Source organism: Prionailurus bengalensis, chromosome C1, assembly GCF_016509475.1.
Source record: "Prionailurus bengalensis isolate Pbe53 chromosome C1, Fcat_Pben_1.1_paternal_pri, whole genome shotgun sequence".
NCBI classification, from domain to species: Eukaryota; Metazoa; Chordata; class Mammalia; order Carnivora; family Felidae; genus Prionailurus; species Prionailurus bengalensis.
The window spans coordinates 27,651,466-27,664,942 of record NC_057345.1 but is presented as its reverse complement, the minus strand read 5'-3'; the positions used below and the strand labels follow the sequence as shown (position 1 = coordinate 27,664,942).

Sequence of the window (13,477 nt, the reverse complement as noted above, 5' to 3'; positions counted from 1 at the left end):
ATTTAAACTTTTAGGCTGTATTTTCATTTCATTAGTATGCCACATATCTTTTTTTTACAAAAGCTATCAATCTTCTGACTGCTTTGCTTCACAGTGCACCGTAAGTTATCTACATACTTTGTTCACACAAAAAACATACTCTCACCTTTTTCTTGTAACATGCAGCTTTTTAGATCTATCTATTCTCTCTAAGCCAACCAACCTATTCCATTCCTCTTCCTTCTTTCTTCCTAAAGGGAACTACTATCCTGAAATTGGTGTGTATTTGTCCCATCCATGTTTTGATAATTTTACTGCATTTGTATGCACTCTGTATAAACTTTTGTTTTCTTAAATTTACATAAATAATAACATATCCTTTCAGTACCTATTACCCCCTCCACATTGTTTTTAGTGACAATATGTTGATACATGTAGATCTGGTTCACTCATTTTAGTGTCACACAGAACACCACAATATTCTATAACAATTTATGTACTCATTCATAATGCTTCCCAAAGAAACACGGATAAGGAATTAGGCTATTTCCAATTTTCTGCCATAACAAATAATGCCTCAAGCACAAATGCAAGGTATCTCTACGGTATATTATAGGTTTTCAAACACGTGCAATTTCATCTTTACTTTAACTTTTCTAGAGATTGAAAACTGTTCTCCAAAGCAGCTATACCAAATCATACTCCTACCAACACCGTAACTTTACATCCTCAACAACATCTAACGTAAGACTTTAATTTTTACAAACCTGAAGGGCGTGAAATGGAACCTTTTTAATTTCATTTGCATTTTCCTGATTACAAATGAATTTGAGAATCTGATTTTCATGTATTTATTGGCCATCTGGGTTTCCTCTTTTTTGAAGTACTTGTTTTCCTATTGACCTGTCCTTCTATTTTGTAAAGGTCTTGGTTATTTCTCCTAGCATTTTAACTGTTTATAACATACAAGTTTTTGTCAGTATTTTCTTTTATAATTTACACACTTTATATTTTGTCCAACATTGGATATATTCTCTTGTAAGATTTCTTCTAAAAGAGTTTCAAAGTTTGGCATTACATATTTAGGATTAAAATCCACCCAGAAATAAATTTTGGGTGTGATGTGAGACGGGTCTAATTTATTTTTTTCATGTAGTTAACTGTATGAACACAGTTTGATAAATATTCTACTCTTTCTTCAATGATACGAAAAGCCACATAATATTTACAAAGTTTCCATATACACATGGCTTATTTCAAGGCTCTGTATTCTGCTTCATTAATCTTTCAATCCCTGCACTTACAGCAGTATGGAATAGTAATTATTGTAGTTTTAAAACAAAGAGGGCAATTCCTCGGTCTTTATTCTTCTTTAAAATTACATTGGCTTTTCTTAGTCATTATAGTTATTTTTCTATATAAGCCTTAATATTCACTTACTAAGTTTCATGATATACCCTATTGGGATTTTATTTAAAATTGCATTTACAGGGGCACCTGGGTGACTTCAGTTGGTTAACTGGTTGATTCAGTTGGTTGATTGATTCAGTTGAATCAGTTGAATTCAGTTGGTTGATTCTTGATTTCGGCCCAGGTCATGATCCCACAGTTTGTGGGACTGAGCTCTGTGTCTGGCTCTGCACCGATAGTGTGGAGCCTGCTTGGCATTTCTCTCTCCCACTCTCTCTGTCCCTCCTCCATTCATGTTCTCTCTCTCCCTCTCTCAAAAAAAAAAAAAAAACAAAAAAACACACACAAAAAAAACACCTAATAATAATAATAAATAAAAAATAAAAATTTTAATTACATTTACAGGTTAATTTTGGAAAAACTGACATCAAATTGAGCCTTCTCAATAAGCCTATTATATTTCATTTCATTTCATTTCGATTTTCTCTTATGTCTTTTCAATCAAGTTTTTATTTTAGAGACTTCTCAAAAATCTTTATTCCTATGTACCTCCTTTTCAATCCAACTCTTGATCTCATGTTTGTTAAAGCTCAGCTAAGGCATCACTTACTCCTCCAAATATTTTTCTAACTTTCCAGGCTCATTTGGGATACTCCTTCTCTATGCTCTTAGTTTTATCTAATTATTCTTTGCTTAGTATGACCCAGAATTGTGCTAAGCATGGAGGATACGTACACTGGTGAATAAGATGGACAGTCCCTACCTTTGCAGAACTTTCATTCTAATAGGAGAAAGAACAATAAAACATTTATAATTCAGAGTGACACATGCTATATTATAGGGGAAGTACACTGTGCTATGGGAATACATGAATGAAATAAATACCTAATTCAGACTTGGGGGATGGCTGGATGTAGGGGGGAGAGATGGGTATCAAACATTGCTTCTCAAGGAAGTAACATGTAGACTGAAACCTGTAAGAAGAACAGAAGTTGGCAAACACAATATATCTAAATATCATAGTCCTGACATCCTTGTTTTACTCTTGGTTTTATTGGAAAAGCTCCCACTGCTTAACTGTGAAATCATCCACTCTTTGAATATGTTTCCTCCCTTGGCTTCCTTGACACCATTTTTGGGCTCTCATACTGCTGCGATAATCATTAATTTGCTCACTGGTCTTTCTTCCTCCCTTAAATACTAGTATTTGCCATGGGTTTATCCTCATTCCGGTTTTTACTCTAAATACTATTCCTAAAGAAGTTTTCCTACTTTGTGGTGCCTGGATGGCTCAGTTGGTTAACTGTCTGACTTTGGCACAGGTCATGATCTCATGGTCTGTGAGTTCGAGCCCTGCATCGGGCTCTCTGCTGTCGGCACAGAGCCTGCTTCGGATCTTCTGTCTCTCTCTCTCTCTCTGCCCCATCCCCACTTGTGCTTTCTCTCTCTCAAAAATAAATAAACATTAAAAAAAAGTTTTTCCACTTCTACAGTTTCAAATATGGATTTATATACTGAACAGTCTCCAAAGTTTTACTTTTAGCTCCCACCACTACAGATTTTCATATCTGCATTTCCAATGACACACTGGCGTTTCTATCCATATGTTCCATAGGAACTTCAAGTTTTGGATATGTTAACATTTTATCTATTTATATATGGTGTACACTGCCAACTAACCAGCGACAGCAGATCCATCTCTGAATTCAACTGACAGCATCACCATTCACACCTGGTATGAATGAGTCACTACTCTGAGTGTATGTTGGCGAGTATGCCCTTCTTGGAAGCTAGTTTATAATATAGCACAATCACTGAGCCTGAAGGGTTGGTTAGGAACATAAAGGTTATTTCAAAGACTGAATAATCACAGAACTTTGCAGGCTAGGTATGTTTTTGTTTTAATGTGTCAACTTGGCTGGGCTACTAGTTGTCAGCTATTCAAACATTAATCTAGGTATTACTGTGCAGGTGTTTTATAGATATAAGTAAAATTCATAATTAGTTGACTAAGTAAAGGAAATTATCCTGGATAATCTGGATGACTCTCATTCAGTTTGCTGAAAGGCCTTAAAGCAGGGCTGAGGCTTCCCTAAGAGAGAGAAAAACTTCCACCTATGAAGAGCAGCTTTAGCCATTACCCAAGAATCCCAGTCTGCCCTTCCTGACAGCCTATTCTAAGGATTTCAAACTTGCCTTGCTAACCCCTACAACTTGTTAAGCTGAATCTCTCTCTCTACATAGACCTCCCACCGGTTCTGCTTCTCTGGTTGAACCTGACAGATATACCAGGTCTGTAGTTTATTTCTAAAAACAATTCCTTCAATAACCTAGTAAACCTTCTGGTCTATTCATTTCCAGTCAGTACCATGTACCAGTAACTATACCCAAAGTTTTTTTGTTTTTTTGTTGTTTTTTCCTGGACATGGTTCTGAAACCTATTTTTTCAACTTATTCCTTGTAATATGTTCCTTTCTCTCCACCCCACATTAGACCATCACCATCTCTTACCTGAACTAGGGATTGAAAAAGCCTCCTAACTGGCTCCTGAGATTAGTTTTTTCTCCTCTATCTATTCTCCACACTGCTGCCAGAGGTCTCTTTCTGGAAAACAAATATGATCATGTCACTATCCTTCTTAAAAACTTTTCAAAACTCTCTACCTACAGAATAGAAATAAATTTGTTTTGTATTTCATTAAGTCCTATTTTTAACTCTTATTTCCTTCTATTTGCTTTGCATTTAATTTTTCTTTATTTTTATAACTTGTTGAAATGAATACTTAGGTACTGATGCTTTTCTTCTTTTCTAATAGGCATTTAAGGTTTTAAATTCTCTCTAAGCATTGCTTTAGCTAATCATACCAGTTCTGATATGTATTTTCATTATCCTGCAGTTCAAATATTTAATATTTTCTTTGTGATTTATTTGACCAATTTATTATTTAGAAATTTAATAATATCCAAAGCTAGACTTTAAGTTCCAGTAGGAAAACAGCAATTTACTTCCAAATTTTCCCCCTTTTCTCCTAGAACCCAATATAGAACAACAAAGAGAATGTTTTTAAAACATTGTATTCAGTGAACCTAGGAGACAATAAAAACCTGAAATGCCAAATTATAACTAAATATGGCCTAAAGTACTTGGGACTGGTAGAACCTAGGCAAGGGAGAAGACATGAAGTATGAAAAGAGCCTAGTTGGGGAACAGCAAATTTTAATTTCCAGAAACAGAGGGTTCTATCATAAGTAGGAACTGCAATGTTTAGAACTGAGGCCGACTGGCAGAATCTCAGAAGGAAGTTGAAAAAGGAGGTGTAGAAAGTGCCATGAGAATGAGTGGAGGGTAGTCTATAAGTGACAGATCTCAGATACTACAACTCTTCTAAAACCAAGGCATGTACTTTTTATCTGTAATTTCAAACTCACAGAAATGTCCAAAGAATACCGCAAAGAACTCCTGTATACCGTTCACAAATTCTCTGTTAACATTTCAAGCAGGCACTTTAAAAGGCAGGAGCTGTATCCCTTGGGAGCAGAAACTAGTAAGGACCTGGTAGCTGACAGCTCACACCTCTTACACTTGTAAATTACTAAGAGGCATAGGAGATGTACCTATATTTTGAAGAAAGAATCCATCAGAACATCTGAGGACAGAGGCCTTGAACACAGAAACCTGGACAACCACCTCACTCCTAATGTCCTCTTCCAATACTTCTTCCTGACTAGTCTCTTCAAACAGGTGGTTTGGAAAAGCTCATCTCATTAAATATGAATAACAAAAAAGTGTAAGTATCCATACAAAGACACCATAAAAATGTAAGACAGGACAACATCCTTGACAAATAAAACTCAACAAAAAATTATCACAAAGTAGATGAAAACTGTAACACTACTACATAACATGAATTCAAAAATTCTTAATGCAGCTATTAAAATCTCAAAGGGGCCGCTGGCTGGCTCAGTCAGAAGAGCACTGGACTCTTGATCTTGGGTCGTGATTTTGAGCCCTATACTGAATGGAGAAATTACTTAAATAAATAAACTTAAAAAAAAAAAAAGTAAAATATCAGAGCAGAAATTTAACAACTCAGGGAAGAGACAGCCAGTCAACAGGAAGAGGTAAAAATAAAAGTACTGAAAAATTCATGAAAGAAATGGAAGAAAAAGATTTTTAAAAGTTGAAAAATATAAGCACATGGTAAAAATGACACCACAAAAGGTATAGTAAGGAGCAAAGAGAACAGTTACTTTTTAAAAGAAATTAACTTAAATATAAACAAAGAAAAACTGGGGTGTCGGGTGGCTCAGTAGGCTAAGTGTCCAACTCTTGATTTCGGCTAAGGTCATCTCACAGTTGTGAGACAGAACCCTGAGTTGGGCTCTGTGCTGAGCATGGAGTCTGCTTGGGATTCTCTCTCTCCCTTGCTCTCTGCTCCTCCCCTGCTCATGTTCTCTGTCTCTCAAGATAAATTTAAAAATTAAATTTAAAAAATTAAAAAAGACTCAAAACTTCCATTTTCAAAGGGAATCCCTTGGAAACTGACCCAAAATGGTCAACAACAATAAAAAATGTAGTGAAATTAGCGTTAAAGCAACCAGATAAGTTTCAGCAGCCAGACAAAAAAAGCAGGCCCCTCCAAGGGGAAAGAAAATCAAGCTGATATCATATTTCTCTACCGAACATTCAATGTCAGAAGACAGTAGACAAATACTTAGAAGATACTCCAGAAAGTATAAGTCAATAATCTTGTTTTAGACAATCCTTCAGGAATAATGCTATAGGCAAATGGTTTTCAGTATGTATATACTTAGCTTATTCATGAGCCCTTCTTGAAGAAACAACTTGAGGACAAACTGCAACTAGTAGATGACAGGAAAAATTTCAGCAGGACTGACAGCACAAATACATTTAATTGCAGATTTAAGGTTAAAACAAATGGATATACAGGTGACAGAATGGAATGCAACTGTTACATGCTCCAAGAATGTAGGAATAATAGTACATACGAATAAATCAATGACAGTAGAAAAATAAAAAGAAGAATAAACTCACTGTACCTTATAGTAATAGATAGGAGTCATTGTTGAAAGTCAAGTAGTAAAAGTTTAAACAAAATTATAAAGAACAATAAAATATTGCTATATTGGCTAAAAGTAGTCAGTAAAAGAGAGGGAGAGAAAAAAAGGAAGAGAATAAAGCTAACTGAATTATTACTTATTAAGGAAAAAAGACACTGCTTTAAAAAAGAGAAAGATGAGGGTGCCTGGTGGCTCAGTCGGTTGAGCATCTGACTCTTGATTTCAGCTCAGGTCATGATCCCAGAGTTGTGGGACGGAGTCCCATATCAGGCTCTGCCCTGAGCATGGAGCCTGCTTAAAATTCTCTCTCCCTCATACTCTCTCCCTCTCTCTCTAAAATAAAATTAAAAAAAAAATTTTTTTGTAAAAAGAGAAAGATGAGTGATGAGCATAGCATAATAAACTTGTCGAATCATTATGTTGTACACCTGAAAGGTAACGTGTCAACCATACTACAAAAAAAAAAAAAAAAGTTAAAAGAAAGAAACATGAGTATTACAGGAAGGTAAAGGTATAAAGATTTACCACTAGCAGGGAAAAACAAACTCTTCTCAATATCAAAATTATCATTTAAAAAGCACAGAAAAGAGACCACTTAAAGTTTCAAAACATATAATCAGAAAATATAAAATAATCTGACATAACTAAGACCAAGCATGTATTTCCTTCCTATCTATCTGGCAACTAATCTATTAACAGAAAAAAAAGCTTTAGACTGACCCATAAAGCAAAACCATTCTATGCTATCACCAAGATGCATCTCTGATTCAGAAAATATTAAAAAAGGTAAAGGACAGGAAAGAAGTTAACATATAGGATAAGGTTCACACACACATAAATTATAATCCTTTCATTAGATAATGCAGACTTTTGGCCCAAAGTTAAAAAAAAAATTCATTTTGGGGCGCCTGGGTGGCTCAGTCGGTTAAGCGGCCGACTTCGGCTCAGGTCATGATCTCGCGGTGAGTTCGAGCCCCGCGTCAGGCTCTGTGCTGACAGCTCAGAGCCTGGAGCCTGTTTCAGATTCTGTGTCTCCCTCTCTCTGACCCTCCCCTGTTCATGCTGTGTCTCTCTCTGTCTCAAAAATAAATAAACGTTAAAAAAAAAATTTAAGAAAAAAATTCACTTTATCATGTAAAAGGTACAATTCACAATGAACAGGGGTGGGTGGGTGGGTGGGTGTGTGTGTGTGTGTGTGTGTGTGTGTGTGTGTATGCTCTTAAAAATGTAGCAGTAACATTAAGAAAGCAGAAATCACAGGAGATATGAGGAGAGACACACAATAATAATAGAAATTTTTAAGTTATTTCCCCTAGTCTTAGAGAACAATTAAACAAAAGTAACTAAGAAATTATCTAAACAACCTAATCAAAATGGTAAGCACAGATGGATATTCATTTAACTCTATCATAATAAATATACCTATTTTCAAATAGCTATTAAACGCTCACAAAAATTGACTATGTATCAGACTACAAAACATACCTCAACAAATTCTAATAGGGGAAATACATGCCATATCCTCTGATTAACAACCCAAGAAAATCAGAAAATTGGAAAATAAATAATGGATAACAGAAAATAAAAAGATCTTCAACCTGCAAATTTCAAAAATCTCAAGTAATATTTGGATAATAATGAAAATATGAATGAAATTCATGGTGTTTCTGGACAATAAAAATCCTACATATTAGAGGCTTTGGGATGTAGCTAAAACAGTGATCAGAAGAAAATTCATTACTTTAAATACTTTCATCATTAAGAAAAGATGAAAGTAAATGAATTACTAATATAGCTCAAAAAGTTAGAAAAACAACTAAAGTAACTGAAAAAAGTAGAGGAAAACATTTATAAAGCTAAAAGCAGAAATTAAGGAGTTAGAAAACAAAGCCAGAGAGCTTAAAAAAAAAACCAAAACATTCAAAAGCTCTTTTGCTGGGGGTTTGGGGAGGCACTGAAATCAGTTGTTTAAACTACTCCATCCTAATCAAGAGTAAAATGGACAAGACACAGATATACAAAATAAGAAAGGGGAGGAAACCACAGAAGTAGACACAATTTCAAAAAAATAAGAAATGACTTTGTAAAACTTTCTATAAAATATCAAATACAGGTAAAATAATTTTCTGGTAAGATAAAATCTACCAAATCTGAACCACAAACTGAGCCTAAAAAAACTAGTTTTCACAAAACAAATGGAACAATTTTCAAAGAGCTATTATGCATCAAGAAAACAAAACATACCACAACACCAGACTTCACAAGAGAATTCTATCAAACCTTGAAAGAGTTAACAAGTTTAGTACTATTTAAAAACTGTTGTACATTTTAGAAAACAAAACTTGTAAATTCTTTATGAGATATAAGATTAACACCAAAACTTGAAAAAGATCACACACAAAAAAGATTACAGATCAGGTCAAACTTACTTTTGCATTTTGATTAAAAAGGCAAAATATTAGCAAGCAGAATACAGTATCACATTAAAAGAATCCAGAAATACAAGTTCGGTTCAACGTTTGTTAAAAAGACAAATATCTTATCAGCTCCATAGACGTTGAAAAGGAATCTGACAAAATTCACTATCTATTATTGATTAAAAGTACTTATAAAGGAGCCCCTGGATGGCTCAGTCGGTTAAGTGTCTGACTTCGGCTCAGGTCATGATCTCACGGTTTGTGAGTTTGAGCCCCACATCAGGCTCTGTGCTGACAGCTTGGAGCCTAGAGCCTGCTTTGGATTCTGTGTCTTCCTCTCTCTCTCTGCCCCTCCCCCATTCATGGTCTGTCTCTGTCTCTCAAAACATGAATAAAACATTTTTTAAAAAAGTACTTAACAAAATAGGAATCATCAGATGCTCGTATACGTACACATACATATATATGTATCATACTTAATGCAGAAATATTGGAAGCATTCCTAAGGTAAAGAGGATGCCTGCTAGTCGCTACTCCTTAACACTGTCTAATTAGTCAATATAATTTGATAAGACAAAAATTAGAAGTATAAAAATCCAAAGGAATAGTTAAACCTATCACTATTTGTAGATGAAACGATTATAACTAGAAATGCCAAGAATACCACCTGAATAACTACTATAAACATAAATGTAATAAGGCAGACATAAAGTACACAGAAGTCAAAAGCCTTCATGTATGTAAACAATAACCAGTTAGAATCTATAAAACCCATTTAATAGCAAAAAGGGGGGGATGGAATATCTAGGAATAACAAGAAGATACGTGCAACTTTCATGTAAGGTAAACTTTAAAACATTCCTGAAGAAAACAAAACTAATGTTGTATCAATAGAAAGGTATAGCATTTTCTTGGACAGAAAAGACTCAGTATCTTAAAGATGCCAATTTGTCCTAACAATTTCTAAATGTAAAGAGATTTCAATAAAAATTATAGTCCATCTTGGGGTGCTTGGGTAGCTTGGTTGAGAGACCAACTCTTGATTTTGGCTCAGGTCATGATCTCACAGTTCATGGGATTGGACCCCACACTTCCAGCTCCACACTGACAGCATGGAGCCTGCTTAAGATTCTCTCTCTCCCTCTCGTGCTTTTGCTCTCTTTCTCAAAATAAATAAAAATAAAACATTTAAAAAAATTACAGCCCATCCTCCCACACCCACTGAACCTAGGTAAGAAGTTCCTGAAGTTTACATGGTAAAATAAGTAAGGATAGCCTAGAAAAGCCTGAAGAGAAAAATGAGACTAGCCCTATAGGATTTAAAAAGTCATAAAAGAAATGACTAATACATTTAAGTGTTTGTGTGTATGTATTTACCATCTCCCAACCAAATATAGATTTCTATATGGCAAAAAATAAAAACAAGACTGTACCAAAGGTTAAAGACAAATAATTAGGGATAATATCTACAATTCGTGACACAAGGAGTTAATCTCCTTAATTTAGAAAGCTCTCAGTAAACGAGAAAACCAAAAATCCAACAGAAAGAAAAAAGGCAAAAGATATAAATAGCTAATAAAAAAAGGTGACCCTTACACATATGAAAAGATGGTCAAATGCAAAATAAAAGTAGATAAGGAAACTGTTTCTTGCAAATGCAATTAATAGAATCTAGAGTTTGACACCTCTAGTGGCAAAGACATAACAAAACAGGTAGTCTCATTCTCAAATGCACAATATTTAGAAGCTCTAAAAAGGGCAATTCGGCAATAATGACCAAAATTACAAACACATTTGCCCTTGACCCATTATGTCCTGAAATCTATTCTAGAGATCTACATATACATGAAATGATGTTCTGAAATGGCAAATAAAAACAGCTCTAGTATACACTGAAAGAGGACTTCTGAGATATAGCTCCTCAATGACATATACCCACAATGGTAGATGCAGCTGAAAATAATGCAGAAACTATATAGTGATCTGAAGAGACATAGGGATCCTTGAAGGAATGGCTGATTCCAGGTACAGGGTAGGAAATATAAGATAAGCTTGAAATATCCTACTGTCCCAGAAAGCAAAAAAGCTACCAATGACTACTAAATTACCAATAGGACATTGTGATTTTTCACATAAGAATTCCATCTAATTCAAAAGGAATAAAAGAATGAGAAAAAATACCAGTTGGTAATCCCTAGTGAAATAAATGATTTGGGTAACAATGATCATTAAATAAAACATCAGTCATTGAAAAGTTGACTGGGCAATTTACAATGGAGAGATGAGGCCTACTGATCTCTGAACCTACTGGTCAATCTTAGCATCACTAAAACTGGAACCACTAGATACTGTGTGCCTCTTAATATGATATAACATGAAGCACATATGAAGTATTCTGAACCAGAATTGAATCAAACTTCTAGGGCCAACTTCACTTTCAGGAAATATAGGGGACAGAGAAACAAGGCAATGACACCACAAGAACAGAAGACAAATGTGGATTTTTTAATATTCTTCAGGACAAGTGAATTTCTCTAACAAGTCAATGGCATAAAAAAAAAAAAAAAAAGAAAAAACAAAACAAGAGGGAGGAAATGGGACTACTACACTAAAAAGGCAGATCAGCCAAACATGATACATAGATCTTGTTTGGATCCTAATTAGGATTGTAACTATAAAAAGACATGTTTGAGATCAAGGAAATCTGATTATGGAGAGAATATTAGAGGCTACAAATGATTACTTAAAATTTTCTTATATATGATAATGGCATTATGACTATGTAAGGAAACACCCATGTTTTTAGAGGTACATACTTAAGTAGTAGAAACAAAAAAACTTGCTATTCGGGATCTGATTTAAAAATACTCTAATTGAGGAGTAAAGGTATTTCTACAAACTTGACAGTTTGCATATAGGCGGTAGTTTATCATACTATTCTCCCTACTTTTAAATATGCTCAAAAACATTAATAGAAAACACCTAAAAATAAGAATGCAATTGGTACCACTATAAGCATCAGCAGTAGGTATAACACCTGGGGTCAATGACCAACAGACTTCTCTTGCTTTAAAACATGTATTTCATAATGAAATATTAATAAAAATTAAATGGACAAAAGTGAGATTGTTCAGATAATCATGTCAAGGCTTCTATATTTGCTTTCATGTGCTTACTTCACGCTTAGTAGCATTCCAGGACAACTTCTGTGGAAAGGCTTTCTAAATAAAATGTAACACAAAAGTTTTTCCACTTTGTCTTAATATATGTCCAAATATAACTTCAAGACACCAGTACATATAATTATATATAAACTGCGTGCACACACACACACACACACAAACACACACACACACAGGTGCATGTGTGCAATACAGGAATCAACTACCCAATATAGAATATGGTTTTAGTTCCCTTACCATCAATATTAAGCATCATTTTCCACATGGCAGGCCGAACAGATTGATGGAATCCAAACCATACTTCCCTGCCCCCTCCCAGAGGGTGGTCATATCCTTCGGGAGCTGAGAAAAAGGAACGCCCCACAGGCGTATATCTACAAAAATTAAAATGTCATGTTCAGTCCTTTCCTTCCCATATAGGTATTTAAATTTGCAGAAAAGGTTAAGTCTAGAGCACACAAACTTAATTTATCATAATGATGCTTATCATTAGGAATATATGAAAATAAATATTCCCCAAATTTGTGAAAAGCAAAAAGCAGCCATTCTAAGAGAAACAAAACAAACCTGTCAGCATCCTTCACTGAAATCCTCTATTCCTAAAACTGTTAGAGTAAGAATAAATTTTATTTAAAATATTTTCTTAGAAACAGATGAAAAGAAAAACCAGTTCCAATCTTAGAAAATGCTATTTCTACAAATGTGTTTGCAAGACATATTTTTCTTTAAAAGGACACATTGATCCTATATATACAGGCACACAAATACAAACAGACACTTGTGTGAAGTATGATTAAGGGAACAGCAATTTCAATACAAATTGATATTATTGTATAAACAACAAAATTACCTTTAGAACAAGGGGATTTAACTAAAGGAATATATCTGAAAACATATCAGTTATTCAAGATTTACAGCTTCTAAGACAAAGGGTTAGACATTTTTCTAAGAGGTATCTATTAGAATAGCTAAGTTAACAATGTGCATTTACTTTCAAAAATCAGAGTTTTTTCTGTAACTTACTTCTCATGTCAATGAACTAGTATGCATGCTATTCTCTAAATGAAGCAATCAAAATATACAACATGTGAAGGTTAATTAAAGGAAGCCTGCACAACTCACTCTTGGGAAAAAGCCTACACACTTAAAATCTAAAAAGGAAAAAAAAGCCAGAAGCACCCACTTCATGGAGGGCAGATGTCGTAGCACCACATCAACAGCATGGACAGGATTAGTACTGATTGGCTTGTCTAATTCCAGCGGCTCAGGCAAGGTCCGTCCTGTCAGTACTTCATGTAGTAGGTGCCAACTCACCCGAGAGACAAACTTAATCGACACCTTGAAAGGTCGATCTTTTCCACCTTCCCCAGGTAAAGTAACATCTAAATCTACCTGTTGATGGGAAAAC

At 34.6% G+C, this 13,477-nt stretch overlaps 1 protein-coding gene across 1 annotated transcript in view; it reads right to left on the bottom strand.

Moving 5' to 3' along the window:
- LOC122480275 (protein argonaute-3) overlaps nt 1-13,477 on the bottom strand; it is a 128,759-nt gene that overhangs the window by 74,042 nt on the left and 41,240 nt on the right. Inside the window, exons 4-5 of the mRNA XM_043574476.1 lie at nt 13,253-13,461; nt 12,307-12,443 (exon numbers count right to left, since the gene is read on the bottom strand). Of these exons, the coding sequence (XP_043430411.1) occupies nt 12,307-12,443; nt 13,253-13,461 (346 nt within the window). The remainder of the gene's footprint in view (nt 1-12,306; nt 12,444-13,252; nt 13,462-13,477) is intronic.